This window comes from Meriones unguiculatus, chromosome X (genome assembly GCF_030254825.1).
Source record: "Meriones unguiculatus strain TT.TT164.6M chromosome X, Bangor_MerUng_6.1, whole genome shotgun sequence".
In the NCBI taxonomy this organism is placed as follows: Eukaryota; Metazoa; Chordata; class Mammalia; order Rodentia; family Muridae; genus Meriones; species Meriones unguiculatus.
The window spans coordinates 6,992,223-7,010,063 of NC_083369.1; the positions used below are offsets into that span (position 1 = coordinate 6,992,223).

General features: G+C 38.6%; 1 protein-coding gene across 1 annotated transcript in view; it reads right to left on the reverse strand.

Moving 5' to 3' along the window:
• Nucleotides 1-17,841, reverse strand: part of Dach2 (dachshund family transcription factor 2) — a 691,399-nt gene that overhangs the window by 203,569 nt on the left and 469,989 nt on the right. The window contains exon 5 of the mRNA XM_060375452.1: nt 2,040-2,198. Within this exon, the coding sequence (XP_060231435.1) occupies nt 2,040-2,198 (159 nt within the window). The remainder of the gene's footprint in view (nt 1-2,039; nt 2,199-17,841) is intronic.

Sequence of the window (17,841 nt, forward strand, 5' to 3'; positions counted from 1 at the left end):
GAAAAATTTAAGAATTGGATAAAATCTTGTTTCAATTGAAAATTTTATATTGACTAATTTTAGGTCCAGAGACTACATGAATTTCAATAAAAACTATTCATAATGTTATTGGGCTGTTTTTTCTTTTCTAGTGTATCTTTTTACTCCTTTTGTGTTGTTAATTAATTTACAACTTTTGTGTTTTTATATGTTGTGTCACATTTCCATTATTATAGCACATTCACCAGTAATTTAAATTGTCCGTGGATAAGTCTAAATGCCTGTTATATCCAAATTTACTGTTGTTGTTTCCTTTGTCTGTTTAGACTGCATCTTAATTTGATTTTTTTTTGTGTGTTTATGTGCAGATGTGTCTGCATATATATTTTGAGGCTTGAGGTTAAAATATTCTGCCTTACTCAACATCTCTCAAACTCAATTTTTGAAGCATGATTTTTCACTGAATCTAGAACTCACTGATTCCATTACACTTGCTTAAGAAGATATTCAGCTCAGATGTAGCCTGTGGTAGCTCAGTAACCAATTGGTTTCCCAAAGTGAGGGGAACAAGGACTATTTCTAACAGGAACTCAATGACTGGCTCTTTGGTGTCCCCACCCCCGAAGGGAGGAGCAGTCCTGTTAGGCCACAGAGGAGGGCTTTGCAGCCAGTCCTGAAGATACCTGATAAAACAGGATCAGATGAATGGGGAGGAGGTCCCCCCCATCAGTGGACTTGGAAAGGGGCAAGGTGGAGATGAGGGAGGGAGGGAGGGACTGGGAGGGAATGAGGGATCGGGACACGGCTGGGATACAGAGTTAATAAAATGTAACTGATAAAAAAATAATAATAATAAAATAAAATAAAGAAGATATTCAGGAATTCATGTGCCTCTGGTCCCATCCCATGGGATGCTCAGATTATAGACCCACTACTCTGCTCAGCTTAGTCATGTGATGTAGTTGTATGTTCTTAAGATTTCATGACAAGTACTGAGATAGGAATCCTTGGTAAATATTTCAAGCATTTTTTTTTCATGAACTGTGTTTACTGTTTGCTTGATTTATCACGTGCAAATAAGGGCAAAAAAACCCCTATGTCTTTAGGGAATTGTTTTAGGTTGAACAGGATTTTAGTTAGACAGTGTTAAGTGTGAAATGTCTGGTATTCAATTTTTCTCTTTTCTTCTGGTGTTCTTGTTTCTGTACCCCAGATGTCTAGGGAATTCTTAATACATAGTACTTGAAGCTTTTGCAACTTTCTGTTATAATAAACATATTATAAAATGCCCTTATTCTTGTGATGATATATTATGAGATGGAACTTTTTCAAAATTCTCTTGCTTCAACCCAGGATTTAGAGGAGGACTAAAATTCCAAGAAAGAGGAGTAATGGAATTCTTCTCCAGGAATTCTTGTTTTCAAGAAATGCAGTATTTTATCCAATCAAATTGATGAAAGATATATTTTGCAGCAAGATTTAAGAGTATTTTAAGTCCTTGTAAAGATCATATAAACTGAAATGTGTAAAAATCATACGTATTCATATTCTAGGAACTATTCATGATTATAATTTACATAGAAATTATTTATGCAATTAATTGTTAATGTCTTTATCTTTGTCAATTTGTAACACCCAGAATAACCTGAAGTAAGTGTAGTTCCACTGCTAACTTGTAGGTGTAGAAACCAAGAGTTGGCCACTCTTGGTTATTTCTCCAAACATAACTATATAATTTTGTAAAAATAAAATAAATTTGAAATCTAAGTCCTTTTCTACTTTCTTTGCTTTTCTGTTTAAAAGGCTTACACATTCTAAAATACTTCCATTTTACTCTGCTATTTTACTTTTCCTGTTGCCTGTATGATATGAATTTCATAGTTTCAAAGAAGTCACTCTTTACTTCTCAGCATGGTTTTGAACAATGTTATACCTTGTTTAAGAGAAATAAACTAAATTTGCCATTACAAGATATATAGACAGTTTTGTATTGTATTTTTGGTATTTTTATCAATTATTACTATTTATCACAATATTTTTTTTCAGCAAAGTATACATACGATTGCTTAGCATGCGATTCTGCTGAAGTGGATTGAGGGTAGGAGCACCCTTAAGGCCTGGCTGGCCAGCCAGTGCTGCATGAGCAATTCCATGTTGAGGTCCAGAAGCAGCAAATGGAGATTTTATCTTATCTTTATCCCAGGAAGATTCGCTTCCACCTAAAAATAATATTGAAATGAAAATATTTCAGTTGAAAGATGTTTTTCAATGAAAAGTTTTAAAAAATCTTCATTGTAGAACTGTAATCAATAGTATCTCTAAGAATTTATTTTTTGATCTGCAAACATACAGTACCAGTTCCAGACCACCAAGGGCTTACACTCTTTGTGTAATGTCTACCTTTCTTGGGTAAGTTGTATCATCCTTTTTTCAGCTTTTCCCAACCCTCTGTCACATGAAAAAACCATAAGCCTAGTTAGTTCCAGACATGTGGCCTGTATACCTTTTATATGTGAGCTACTTTTCCTGGGTAAGTAGCTTCTTCCCTTTATCTTTGCTTTCAAAACACTGGAATATACACAGTCACAGGCCTTGATCCTGACACGTGGCCCTTCAACATCTTTATTTGTGAATTCCCTATGCTTAACTTAGTACACCCATCACTGTAATCAAAAACACCTTAGGTGACGACTCATTTCTTGCCATTGACCCAATCTCAGGAAGAGCAGATTATCACATCAGAAAAAGAAACAAAAAACAAGTTCACATGTCTAGGTCAAATCAGGTAAAACAACAACAAAACCAACAGCAACAAAACAAAAGCAGGGACAACAAAACCATGAGTGACTATGTCTCCCATAAAACCTACTAGTATTACGCAAGTGTTCTCTAGTGAAATCTATGCAGACAAGCTCCAGAATGTAAAGTATTTAAAAATAACCGTATATTTAAGAAAAGGTTTCAAGAAATTTAAAGACAAAAAGAAATGCTTCTTTGAACTTCAGTAGTATAACAATGCCCAAGAAATATAAATCCATATCTGAATAAAAAAAAAAAGAAGAAGAAAGATAAATCAGGATTTAAAAACTGAATTCAGTCAGGGTCTTCTCTCTTGATTAGTTTCTTTAGATGTACAGATTTTAGTAGGTTTATCCTATGTTATATATTTATATGAGTGAGTATATATATCCTGTGTGTCTTTCTGCTTCTGGGACAGCTCACTCAGGATGATCCTTTCCAGGTCCCACCATTTGCATGCAAATTTCATGATTTCCTTATTTTTCATTACAGAATAATACTCCATTGTGTAGATGTACCACATCCCAAAAGGCAAAGAGGATGGACATCAGAAGAAGAAGAAAACAGGAAACAACCTAGGAACCTGCCACAGAGGACCTCTGAAAGGCTCTGCCCTGCTGACCATCAAAGCAGATGCTGAGACTTATGGCCAACTGTTGGGTAGAGTGCATGGAATCTTATGTAAGAAGTGGGAAATAGTGAGATATGGAGAGGACAGGAACCCCACAAGGAGAGTAACAGAACCAGAAAATTTGAACACAGGGGTCTTCCCAGAGACTCATACTCCAACCAAGTACCAGGCATGGAGATAACTTAGAACGCCTGCACAGATGTAGCACATGGCAGTTTAGTGTCCAAGTGGGTTACATAGTAATGGGAAGAGGGACTAATCTGATTGGCCTGTTCTTTGATCACCTCCCCCTGGGGGGGGGAGGGCGAGCAGCCTTGCCAGGCTACAGAAGATAACAATGCAGCAACTCCTGATGAGATCTGATAGACTAAGATCAGAAGGAAGGAGAGGAAGACCTCCCCTATCAGTGGACTTGGGGAGGGGCATGTGTGAAGAAGGGGGAGGGAGGGTAGGACCAGGAGGGGAGTAGGGAGGGGCTTATGGGGGAATACAAAGTGAATAAAGTGTAATTAATAAAATAAAATTAGATAAATAAAAACTGAATTTAATAAAGAAATCAAAGATAATATAAGCTGAAATGGAGATGGAATTGAAATACTCCATATCCCAGTTAGAAAATTCAGGTGAAAGCTTTACAAGCAGAATGAATCAGCAGAAGAAAGAATACAGAGTCTCAAATATAAAATAGAGAATTTATGTGAAATAAACAAAAAATATGTAAAAGTAAAAAGAGTAGGATAGATCACTTGAGTTTAAACCCAGATTTAAAAAGACAAATGATTCATGTTCTCTCGGATCTGAGGCTCCTACCTGCAGATATAACTACATATTCTGGGATAATTGTAACACCAATAAAGTAAAAAAGGACCATTGCTGGGGTGTGTGGTAGGGGAGGAATAGAGAGGGGAATTGTGTACTTCAGTTGATATGATTGGGCAGTGAGAAAAATAGGAAAATTTAATAAGGTAAGAGAAGAGACATAAACCCAGCAAAATGATAGAGAATGGTAAAATAAGCACAAGAACATCTGAAAATTTCATAAGAGACCATACAGTTAAATATCTACCTAAAATAAAATACATATAAGTATATATAGAGGAAAGCGTATGTACTTCAAATTAAATTTTCTCACCCAGGCTGACAGTGTTTCCTCCAAGAACAAAACACCATCTAATAAAAACCTAATACCAGGCATGAGAAGCCCAGTTTCAAGCTGTTGGAGAGTGCCCAAGAGATTTCCAAAATATTGCACGCTAACTTTAGTGCTTTGGGTTGCCCGTCCCTCCAGAACTGGAAAATTAGTTGGTATTGTGAAAATACCATGACACAGGGAATAGGGATCACTGAGGTTCCTAACCACAAAACATTCTCTCCTAGGATTAACTTTCATAGTACCATAACACATTATTTAATCTTCCAAAGTATGGAAGCAAATAATATGTTACCTAGCTGTGATGCCTACGAACCACAACAGTGATCAGCTTGGTACAATATCCCTAAGGGTACAGTAGTGACATACATACTTTAGTGATAACCCACAGTGCTCTATTTGAACTTAAGAACTACACAGCAAGAGTGCATTCTGAACTTTTACTGAAAACCTAGTCAACGCTCCAGAGCAAGTGCAGTCATAAATTGTGGAGGACAACCCACAACTGATATTTATTAAACCAGCATAAACTCTAACTACATTCAAATATTTTGTACCTATACCCACAGATAACTGTAGATGACACCCTTCATCAAAGAAACTTTTCTTTGCAACATATGGAGGCCATTATAGAAAACCACAACCAATGAAAATCTGGTTGGGGAGCCAGGAACCAAATGATACATGTACAACACAAGTCCTAAGCTAAACACTAAGCAGGACTCTAGGGAGGATGCTTAAATCTCATTCAGAATGGCAAACAGGATAGACACAAGAAGCACTGTAAGAGAGGAAACAGGATGGGACTCTACTATAGAGGGTCCTCTGAGAGGTTCCACCCAACAGGGGATCGAAGCAGATGGATGCTGAGACTCACTACAACATTTTGGGCAGAATGCAGGGGGTCTTACAGAAGAAGAGAGGGGTGGGGATAGAGGGACATGGAGGGGACAGGAGCCCCAGAAATAGAGCAACAAAGCTAAAGGATCTGAGGCAAGGGGGTCCTGCAGAGACTGATACACCAACCAGTGACCATGCATGGAGAGGACTGAGACCCCATGCTCAGATGTGGACAATTGGCAGTTCAGTCTCCATGTGGCTTTTTGAGTGAGGGGCGCAGAAGCTGCCTCTATCATGAACTCAGTTGACTACTATCAAATCACTCACACCTACTGATGCAGCCTTGCCAGGCCATGCAGGAAGAGGATCCAAGCAGTCCTGAATAGACTTAACAAGCTATGGGCAGTTGGCAATGGTGAAACTCCCCTTGGCAGTAGGCTAGGGGAAGGAGATAGGGGGAAAGAAGGAGCATGAGTGGGACCAGGGAGGGGTTTGAGGGAGGAGGCTTCAATGAGGAGATATAATGAATAATTTGTGAAAAAAATAAAATTAAAATAAAAATAGAAAAAAAGGAAAAGAAAAAGGTGTCAAGGAAAACTACAGAAGACGGAAATATATGATTATAACAGCCAAAGTATTGTAGTTTGCTTTGAGATTGTGTTGCCTGATAATAACAGAAGTGATATCCATAAAGTCTGACCAACATGACTGTCTAAACATGAGCTGAGCAAGGAAAACAATAGCTATGTTAAAGTAAATTAGAGAAAGCCCTGGTGGCATCATCCCTACACAAAGAACTATAGGGAACTACAGAATGCTAAGCGTGGGAAAATTAGTATGATCCAGAAAACAAAATGCCAATCAGATATTCAATACCAAATGGTGAATCCTGAAAACAAACACGCAAACATTATACAGACTGAGCTCATATTTGTCCATTTGAGAATGTATATGTTTACATATACATCATGAACATAAATACACATTAGAATATACATGTAATAACAAATAATAAAACATAGAGGATATGAATTTGAAAGATCAATAAGCCTATGCTAGAGAGTGAGAAATAAGGAAAAGGAAGGGAAATGATATAATTATATTATAATCATAAAAAATAAGAGAAATATTTTTAATTTTTATTTTATTTATTTTTAAATTAAATATTTATTTCTATATTAATTACAGTTTGTTTATTTTCTATCCCAGCTGTAGCCCCCTCCTTAATTCCCTCCCAGTCCCACCTTCCCCCCTTCATCTCCTCCCTGCCCCTCCCTCAGTCCAATGAAAGGGGAGGTCCTCCTACCCTTACATCTAAACCCAGTTTATCAGGTCTCATGAAGACTGACTGCAATGCTAGGCCTCCTCTGTGGCCTAGCAAGGCGGCTCCTCCTTAGGGGCGGGGTGTCAAAGAGACAGCCACTGAGTGGCCAGAGACATTCCCTGTTCCCCTTACTAGGTTACCCTCTTGGATACTCAGCTTCCATGGGCTACATCTGAGCAGGGCTTCTAGGTTATACCCATGCATGGTACTTGGTTAGAGAATCAATCTCAGAAAAGACTCCCCTGCCCAGATATATTTGGTCCTTGTGGAGCTCCTGTCCTCTCCCGGTCTTTCTAACTCCTCCTTCTTTCATAAGATTCCCTTCAATCTGAGCATGTTTGGTTATGAGTCTCAGCATATGCTTTGATACACTGCTAGGTAAAGTCTTTCAGAGGCCCTCTATGATAGGCTCCTGTCTTGTTTCTTGTTTTCTCCTACTTCCAATGTCCATCCCAATTGTCTTTCTAAGACTGATCATCTTTCCTTCTTCTTTAGCTTCTTTAGGTGCACAGATTTTAGTATGTTTATCCTATCTTATAGGTTTAGTATCCACTTATAAGTGAGTATATACCGTGTGTGTCTTTCTGCTTCTTGGATACCTCACTCAGGATGATCTTTTCTAGATCCCACCATTTGCTGCAAATTTCATGATTTCCTTTTTTTAATTCCTGAATAGTATTCCATTGTGTAAATGTACCACAGTTTCTGCATCCATTCCTCAATGGAGGGACATCTGGGTTGTTTCCAGATTCTGGCTATTACAATAAAGCTGCTACAAACATGATTGAACAAATGTCCTTGTTGTGTATTTGAACATGTTTTGGATTATGCCTAGGAGTGGTATACCTGGATCTCAGGGAAGCACTATTTCTAATTGTCTGAGCATGTGCCAGATTTATTTCCAAAGTGATTGTACAAGTTTACTTTCCTACCAGCAATGGAGGAGGGTTCCCCTTTCTCCACATCCTCTGGAGCATGTGTTCTCAAATGAGTCTTGATTTTAGCAACTCTGATGGGTGTAAGGTAAAACCTCAGGGTCTTTTTGATTTGCATCTCCCTGATGGCTAAGGACATTTCTTTAAATGTTTCTCTGCCATTCTATATTCCTCTACAGAGAATTCTGTTTAGCTTCACACCCCATTTTTTAATTGGATTACTTATTTTGTTGATTTTTAACTTCTTTAGTTCTTTATATATTCTGGATATTAGCCCTCTGTAAGATATAAGTTTGGTGAAGATCCTTTCCCAGTCTGTAGGCTGTAGCTCTGTTCTGACGACAGTGTCCTTTGCTTTGCAGAAGCTTTTCAGTTTCATGAGGTCCCATTTATTGATTGTTGATCTTAGAGCCTGTGCTGTTGGTGTTCTGTTTAGGAAGTTGTCTCCTGTGCCAAAGAGTTTGAGGCTCTTCCCCACCTTTTCTTCTAACTGATTTAGTGTGTCTGGTTTTTGATACACTTGGACTGGTCTTTGATCCACTTGGACTTTAGTTTTGTGCAGGGTGATAAATATGGATCTATTTTCATTTTTCTGCATGTAGACATCCAGTTGGACCAGCACCATTTGTTGAAAATGCTTTTGTCCATTGGATGATTTCATTTGGGTTTCTTTGTCAAAAATCAACTATCCATAGGTGTGTGAATTTAATTCTGGGTCTTTTATTTGGTTCCATTGATCCACTATTCTGTTTCTGTGCCACAACCATGCTGTTTTTATTACTATTGCTCTGTAATACAGCTTGATATCAGGGATAGGGATACCCCCAGATGATCTGTTGTTGTACAGGATCATTTTGGAAATACTGTGTTTTTTGTTTTTTGTTTTTTGTTTTTTTTTTTCATATGAAGTTGAATAATTGTCTTTCGATGTCTGTAAAAAACAGTCTTGGTATTTTGATGGGAAGTTCATTGAATCTGTAGTTTTCCTTTTGGCAGGATGGTTATTTTCAGTATGTTAATCTTACCACTCCATGAGCATGGGAGATCTTTCTATCTTCTGATATCTTCTTCAATTTCTTTCTTCAGAGACTTGAAGTTTTTTTGTTTTTTGTTTTTTTGTTTTTGTTTTTTTCAAAAACAAGTCTTTTACTTGCTTGGTTAGAGTCACAGCAATGTACTTCCTGTTTTTAGTGGCTATCTTGAATGGTGTGGTTTCCTTAATTTCTTTCTTGGCCCTTTTGTCTTGTTTTCTTTGTTTGAGTTAATTCTGTATCCCTCCACTTTGCTGAAGGTGTTTATCAGTGAAAACAGTTCTCTGGCTGAATTTTTGGGGTCGCTTATGTATATTATCATATCATCTGCAAATATTGATACTTTGACTTCTTCCTTTCTTATTTGTATCCCCTTGATCTCCTTTTATTGTCTTATTGCTCTAGATAGCATTTCCAGTACTATGTTGAAGAGCTTTGAAGAGAGTGGGCAGCCTTGCCTTGACCCTGATTTCAGTGGTATTGATTTAAGTTTCTCTCCATTGAGTTTGATGTTGGTTATAGGCTTGCTGTATATTGCCTTTACTATATTTAGGTCTGTGCCTTGTATCCCTGATCTCTCCAAGACTTTAAACATGAATGGTTGTTGGATTTTGTCAAATGCTTTTTGGCATCTAAGGAGATGACCATGTGGTTTTTCTCCTTCACTTTTTTTTTTATATGGTGGATTACATTGATGGATTTCCATATATTGAACCACCTTTGCATGCCTGGGATGAAGCTTACTTAGTCCTGGTGGATGATATCTTTTATGTGTTCTTGGATTCAGTTTGCAAGTATTTTATTGAGTATTTTTGTATCAATGTTCATAAGAGAGATAGGTCTGAAGTTCTCTTTTTTTTGTTGGGTCTTTGTGTGGTTTAGGTAATAAGGTGACTGTGACTTCATAGAATGAGTTTGGTAACATTCCTTATGTTTCTGTTTTGTAGAATAATTTGAAGAGTTTTGGTGTTAGCTCTTCTTTGAAGGTCTGATAGAATTCTGCACTGAAACCATTTGGCCCTGGGCTTTTTCTGCATGGGAGACTTGTGATGGCAGCTTCTATTTCCTTAGGGGATATAGGACTATTTAATTGATTTACTTGGTTTTGATTTAGATTTGGCATGTGGAATCGGTCAAGAAAATTGTCCATTTCACTTAGATTTTCAAATTTTGAGGCATATAGGCTTTTAAATTAAGACCTAATTGTTTGGATTTCCTCAATGTCTGTCATTATGTCCCTCTTTTCATTTCTGATTTTGTTTATTTCGGTAGTGTCTCTCAGCCTTTTAGTGAGTTTTGCTAAGGGTTTTTCTATTTTGTTGATTTGTCTCAAAGAACCAGCTCTTGGTTCCATTGAATCTTTGAATTGTTTTGTTACTAATTGATTGATTTCAGCCCTGAGTTTGATTATTTCCAGCTGTGGATTCCTCTTTAGTGTGTCTGTTTCTTTTTTTCCCTAGGGCTTTTACATGAGCCATTAAGTTCCTGGAATGAGATGTTTCGAATTTCTTATTTAAGAAGCTTATTGCTTTGAACTTTCTTCTTAGCACTGCTTTCATTGTGTCCCATAAGTTTGAGTATGTTGTGCCTATATTTTCATTGAATTCTAGGAAGTTTTTAATGTCTTTCTCTATTTCTTCCCTAACCCAGCTGTCATTGAGTAGTGAGTTGTTCAGTTTCTGTGTATGTGTAGGTTTTTTGTATTTTTGTTATTGTTGAGTTCCAGCTTTAGACCATGGTGGTCGGATAGGACACAAGGGATTATTTCAATCTCCTTGTATCTTATGAAAATTGTTTTGTGACCAACTTTTCATGGAGAAGTTTCCATGAGGTGCTGAAAAGAAGGTTTACTCTTTTGAATTTGGGTGAAAATTCTGCAGACATTAGGTCTATTTGATTTATGGCCTCTCTAACTGCTCTTATTTCCCTGTTTAGCTTCTGTCTGTATAATCTGTCCCTTGGTGAGAGTGGAGTGTTGAAGTCTACCTTTATTAATGTTTTACAATCGATTAGTGACTTCATCTTTAATACTGTTTCATTTACAAATGTAGGTGGTCTTGTATTTGGGGCATAGAGGTTCAAAATTGTGATGTCCTCCTCCTGGAATTTTTCTTTGATGAGAATGACGTGCCCCACCTCATCATTTTTGACTAATTTTCGTTGAAAATCTAATTTATTACATCTTAGGGTAGCTACCCTAGCTTGTGTTCTGGGTCCATTTGCTTGAAAAACATTTTTCCAGCCCTTTACTCTAAGGTAGTGTTTATCTTTGTTGCAGAGGTGTGTTTCTTGGATGCAGCAGAATGTTGGCTCCTGATTCTACAAGCATTCTGTTAGTCTGTGTTTTTCTTTTGGAGAGTTGAGGCAGTTGATGTTGATAGATAATAGTGATCAATGAATGTTAATTTCTTTTATTGTAGAGTTGGTGGTCTTAGTGTCATTCATTGTTTCTTTTCTTTTCTTTTTTTTGGGGGGGGGTTATCTGTATATTAAGTTTTCTTGGATGTAGTTGTTTTCTTTGGATTGGAGTTTTCCTTCTAGTATCTTCTGTAGAGCTGGGTTGTTGTATATTTGCTTAAATTTAGTTTTTTTCATGGACTATTTTGTTTTCTCCATCTATGTTGACTGAAATCTTTGCTGGGTATAGTAGTCTGGGTAGGCATCTGTGGTCCCTAAAAGTCTGCATGACATCTTCCCAGGCCCTTCTGGCTTTCATAGTTTCTGATGAAAAGTCTTGTGTGATTGTGATACTTGGCCTTTTCCCCTTGCTGCTTTTAATATCTTTTGTGTGTGTGTGTGTGTGTGTGTGTGTGTGTGCTGTAGATTTAGTGTTTTGACTATGATGTGACATGAGGAGATTCTTTTCTTGTCTAGTCTATTTGGTGTTCTGTAGGCCTCCTTTATGTTTATGAACATCTCTTTCTTTAAGTTGGGACAATTTTCTTCTATGATTTTCCTGAAAATATTTTCTGGATCTTGGAGCCTGGAATCTTCTTTTTCATCAATTTCTATTATTCTTAGATTTTGCCTTTTCATGGTGTCCTTGATTTCTTGGATGTTTTGTGTTTGGGACTTTTCTGATTTTACTTTTTCTTTGAGAGAAATATCAATTTCTGCAAGTGTATCTTCAGCACCAGAGATTCTCTCTTCCATCTCTTGAATTCTGTTGGTGATATTTACCTTTGTGGTTCCTGATCTTTTCTCTAACTTCTCCAGCTCCAGGGTTTTCTCAGTTTGTGTTTTCTTTATTGATTCTAATTCTGTTTCCATGCCTTGCACCATTTCCTTCATCTTTTTATTGTAGATTCCTGTCTCTCTATGATGGTCTCTATTCTTTTTTTCATTTCCTCTCTATAGGCCACTAATTGTGCCTCTATTTGTTTGGCTATATTTGCCTGTGTTTCTTTGAGAGTTTTGTCCATTTCCTCTTTGTTTGGCACCACTTTTGTTGCTATTTCTCTGAGATATTTTTTATTTCCTCTTTATGTGCCTCTAATAACTGGATAAGCATAGCTTTAAGGTCATTTTCTTGTGTTTTCCATGAATTGGAGTATCCATTGATTTTGGCGGTTGCTGGAGAAGCCATGATGACCTGATTTTTGTTGGATATATTCTTATGTTGACCTCTGGCCATTTGTTTATCTGTAACCTTCACTGTTTGTTTCTGGATTCTGCAGTTCAGAGTGGTACCGTCTTTCTCTGGTGTTTGGAGAATTCTTCTGGAAGATGAGAGAGGTCCAGTGGTTTCAGTGTATGTGTTGGTGTTTCAGCTGTACCCTGAAGGAGGAAGGTCCACAGGTGCAGAATAACTAATAAGGGTGAGCATGTGAGTGTGTGTGTGTGTGTGTGTGTGTGTATGTGTGTGTGTGTGTGTGAGTTTGCCTTGAATGAGAGGGTGGTAGAGAATATAGAAGCCTTTAGTGTGAGGGAGGGCCACCTGTAGACATCGAAGGGGTTGCAGGCACTGACTGTGTTTGGAGGCGCTGGTGGTGATCACATGCACATTTTGCTTGTGCAAATTCCCTGAATACCTCAGTGGCCTACAGGTTACTGGTATTCAGCTCTGACTGAGCTCCAGGAGTTATCTGCCTGAACTCCACTGCTAGACCCTCTGTTTCCCACAGTGGGTTTGTGGGTGGGAAATGTCTGATGTTTGGTTGTATCTTAGATGGACCTTTGATCTATGTCTCTTCGGGCTCTTGAAGGCCCACTCACTCTTTAGCAGGTCAAATTGGAAAACATAGGGGTTCCCCCTGTTCTTTACTCTCAGGTTTGTTCCAGCTGGAGCAAATGTGGATGTTAGTGCTCCCTCAACTCAGTGGTGCTGCAGCCACCAAACTTGGGAGTCCAGCTGCAACCACGGAACTGGAAGGCCAGTCCAGGTGCCTTCTGAGAAGTCCTGGGGAGCCACAAGAGTGGTCATTGGACCTACGTGGCCCTGGTGTACCTGGAGGGTTTGGCTACTTTGCTGGCTATACAGCCAGCTATCTGCCACTGAGGGATTGGGCAGTCCTTACAGTCACTGGCTGGGAGGCCCTGAGGAGTCTGTACAGTTGCTTGCAGACCCAGGACCCAGAATAGTGGTACCAGGGATCTATTACTCAGAAGGCTAGTACAGTTGGCAGCTGTGGCTGAGGAGCTAGGAGACCTGCATCTGCTGTCTCAGTCTCCAGGCAGTGAGTTTTGTGCTAAGAATATGTGGAATTGTGGACGGGCTCCACTGATGAGGAGGGAGGCCCAAAAAAAGGAAATGCAAGGGTTTGAACCTTTGCCACTCTTCATCCCCAGAGAAGTATACAAGTGACCTGAATCTAAATGGTTTCAGCTCATGTGATGTCCCCTCTCATTTAGGAAGCATCAATGTCAATTTTTCTGCCTTCAGCTATACCTCCATACACCAATTTCAGAGTTTCAGATCCTCTGCCTCTCAGATACAGTGCATGCTGGTTGCAGCCATGTTGGATTCCCCAATTTTTATTTTAATTAATTAATTTATTAATTAATTTATTACAATTTATTCACTTTGTATCACAGCTGCAGACCTCTACCTCATCTCCTCCCATCCCCACCCACCTTATGCCTTTTCCTTAGTCCCCTGATAGAGGAGGACCTCCTCCCATTCTATCTGATCATACCCTATCAGGTCTCATCAAGGCAAGCAGCAGCATCTTCCGCTGTGGCCTGACAAGGCTACACCACCCAGGGGGAGGTGATCAAAGAGCCAGCCACTGAGTTCATGTCTGATAAAGCTCCTGTTCCCCTTTGTAGAGAACCCACTTGAAAACTGAGCAACCTATGGCTTCCTCTGAGCAAGGGGTCTAGGTCCTCTTAATGAATAATCCTTGATTAGAGTATTGGTCTATGCAGTCCCCTTGTGCCCAGATTTTTTGGCCCTGTTGGTCTACTGGTGGAGTCCGTGTCCCCTCCAGTTCATTCTATCTCCTTCTTTTTCTGTACGGTTTCCTGCACTCTGCCCAAAGTTTGGGTATGCGTCTCAATATTGCCTTCAGTACCCTGGTGGATAGAGTCTTTCAGAGTTCCCCTGTGGAAGGCTCCTGTCCTGTTCTTTGTCTTCTACTTCTGATGTTTATCCTCTTTGGCCTAATGAGTGAGGTTTCAGCCTCTTCCCTAGGTTCCTCCTTTTTGTTTAGCTTCTTTAGGACTATAGATTTTAGTATGTTTATCTTATATTATATGTCTAATATCAATTTTATAAATGAGTATATACTATATGTGTCTGTCTGTTTCTGGCTTACTTCATTCAGGATGATCGTTTCTAGTTCTCACTATTTGTCAACAAATTTCATGATTTCCTTGTTTTAAATTGCTGAGTAGTATTTCATTGTGTAAATGTGCCACACTTTCTGTATCCATTCTTCCACTGAGGGCAGTCTAGGCCCTTTCCAGATTCTGTTTGTTACAAATAAAGCTGTTTTGAACATAGTTGAGCAAATGTCTGTAATGAATGGTTTGGCATCTTTCATATAAATGCCCAAGAGTGGTATAGCTAGATCTTGACATAGCAATATTCCTAATTTTCTGAGAAAGCACCAGAGCGATTTCTAAAGTGGTTATACAAGATTACATTCCCAACATCAATGAAGGAGGGTTCCCATCTCTCCACAACACCTCCAGCATGTGTTATCCTTTGAGTTTTTATCTTAGCCATTCTAATGGGTATGAAGTGAAATCTCAGGGTCTTTTTCATTTGCATTTCCCTAATGACTAAGGAAGTTGAGCATTCCTTTAAGTGTTTCTCTGCCATTTGATAGTCCCTTGTTGAGAATTCTGTTTAGCTCTGTACCACATTTTTTAATTGGATTGCTTGGTTTGCTGGTGTCTAAATTCTTTAGCTCTTTATATATTCTGGATATTAGCCCTCTGTCAGATGTAGGGCTGGTGTTGATCTTTTCCCAGTACATAGGCTTTTCAATTTATTTTTTATTAATTACAATTTATTAACTTTGTACTGATGCAGATGACATGGAGAGGTGCTGTTAACTGGCTTGCTTTTTTGGCTTGCTGAGCTTCCACTATTCTTTTTTATTTTTTAAATTAATTTATTTTTTATTAATTACAATTTATTAACTTTGTATCCCAGTTGTAGCCCCCCTATCTCGACCCCTCCTAATCCCATCCTTTCTCCCTTTTCTCAGCCCATGTCCCTCCCCCAGTCCACTGATAGGGGAGGTCCTCCTCCCCTTCAGTCTGACTCTAGCCTATCAGGCCTCATCAGGACTGTCAGCACTATCTTCTTCTGTGGCCTGGTAAGGCTGCACACCTCACAGGGGAAGGTAATCAAAGAGCCAGCCACTGAGTTAATATCAGAGACAGCCCCTATTCTCCTTACTAGGGTACCCACTTTGACACTGAGCTGCCATGGGCCACATCTGTGCAGGGGTTCTAGGTTATCTCCACTCATGGTCCTTGGTTGGAATATCAGTCTCAGAAAAGACCCCTGGGCCTAAAAGTTTTAGTTCTTTTGCTCTCCTGGTGGAGCTCCTGACTCTCCAGGTCTTTCATCTCTCTCTTCTTTCATAAGATTCCCCGCACTCTGCCCAAAATTTGCTTATGTGCATCAGCTTCTGCTTTAATTTCCTGCTGGGTAAAGTCTTTCAGAGGTCCTCTGTGGTAGGCTCATGTTCTGTTCCCTGTTTTCTCCCTCTTCTGATGACCATCCCATTTGCCTTTCTGAAAAAGGATTCATCATCTTACCCAGGGGCCTCCTTGTTGTTTATCTTCTTTAGGACTATAGATTTTATTATGTTTATCCTATATCACATTTCTAGTATTCACTTATAAGTAAGTAAGTAAATACTATGTGTGTCTTTCTCCTTCTGGGATACCTCACTCAGATTTTTTTCTAGTTCCAAGTATTCTCATTGAACCCAGGATCAACAGACCAGGAATAAAACAATCTACAAAAGAATGCATCAATCACTAAATAAGAAAATGCCTTTCAGCCAGATCTTATGAAGGCATTATCTCAGTGGAAGCACACTCTCTTCAGAAAACTCTAGTTTTGTGTCAAGTTGACCTAAAGTCGCCTGCACACTACCAAAAGTCCAAATCTTCAAATATAAATATAGAAGGGGGGTAATAATCTAAGGTCAATGGCACCAATAAAATCTTTAACAAGATCAAAGAAAAAAAAAACTTTCCTAAACTAAAGATAGACCTCTCCATACAAATTCAAAATACACACAAGAAACTCAAATAGTCAAGACCAGAAAAGAAAAACACTATGAAATATAAGAGTCCAAACACCAAATATATACAACAAACAAAAAATGAAAGCAGCAAGATAATAAAAACAAGTAATATATAAAGAAAAACCCATCAACTTTATTTCTGAATGGAAATTTTGAAAGTCAGAAGAGCCTGAAACAGAATATTACACATTCTAAAAGACCTTTATTCACAACTTAGGCTACTCTATTCAGAAAAAAAAAAAAAAAATATATATATATATATATATATATATATATATCTGCCATAGTTTAAGTAGAAACAAAAACTTTCCATGATCCAAACAGTCTATAAAGTTTTATAACACACAAATATAAATGCTAAAACAATACTGGAAACAATCTTTCAAAAAGTGGGGGTCATAGAGAAGTTTATTTAAAATGGATACATTGTTGAACTCAGGGACTGGTTCTTTGAGCACTCTGCTCCTGAGGGGGGAACATCCTTGCCAGGCTACATAAGAGGACAATGCAGCCAGTCTTGATGAGACCTCATAAGCTAGAGTCAGATGAAACTGGAGGAGGACCTCCCCTATTAGTGGCCTTGGAGAGGAGCATGGGAGGAAAAGAGGGAGGGAGGGTGGGATTGGGAGGGAATAAGGAAGGGGGCTACAGCTGGAATAAAAAGTGAATAAACTGTAATTAATATAAAAAATAAAAATTTATTTAAAAAAGAAAAGGAGGAGGACCTTCCCTGTCAGTGGACTGGGAGAGGGACATAAGAGAAGAACGGGGAGGGAAGATGGTATTGGGAGGGAATGAGGGGCATCTAAAGCTGGGATATAACGTGAATAAACTGATTAATAAAAAGGGGGGAATAAGTATATCCAAATGACTGTAGAAAGAAAATAAATGAAACTATAATTTAACAGAAACATAACTAAAGGAACTAATCAGCCCACAGATGAAGAGGATTCAGGCATTCCTGATAGGACATGATAGGCTAGCATCAGACAGTAGGGGAGACTTCCCCTATGAGTGGTCTGGGAGAGAGGAATATGGGAGGAAGAGAGAGGCAAGATGGGACCAGGGGGAGATGAGTGATGGGCCTACAACTGGGATACAAATTGAATAAATGGTAAATAATAATAATAATAACAACAACAATAATAATAATGAGGAGAAGAACAAGCAAAATAACATCAAAATATCTGAAATCTCCTTGCAACTTTCAACAATAACTCAACATAATAATACTTTTAATTCTCCAATCAAAGAACATAGGTTAAGTTCTGGGGTTCCAAGATGTTGATGACCAGCACACACCTTCTCTGAGGGGCACGGGATTTGAAACTCTGAAATAGGTGAGTGGACGACCAGCTAAAGCTAAAACATCAACATTAAGGATTCCTGGATGAGAGGGGAAAACCCATGAGCTGGGAGAGTTTGGATCCAGGTCACCTG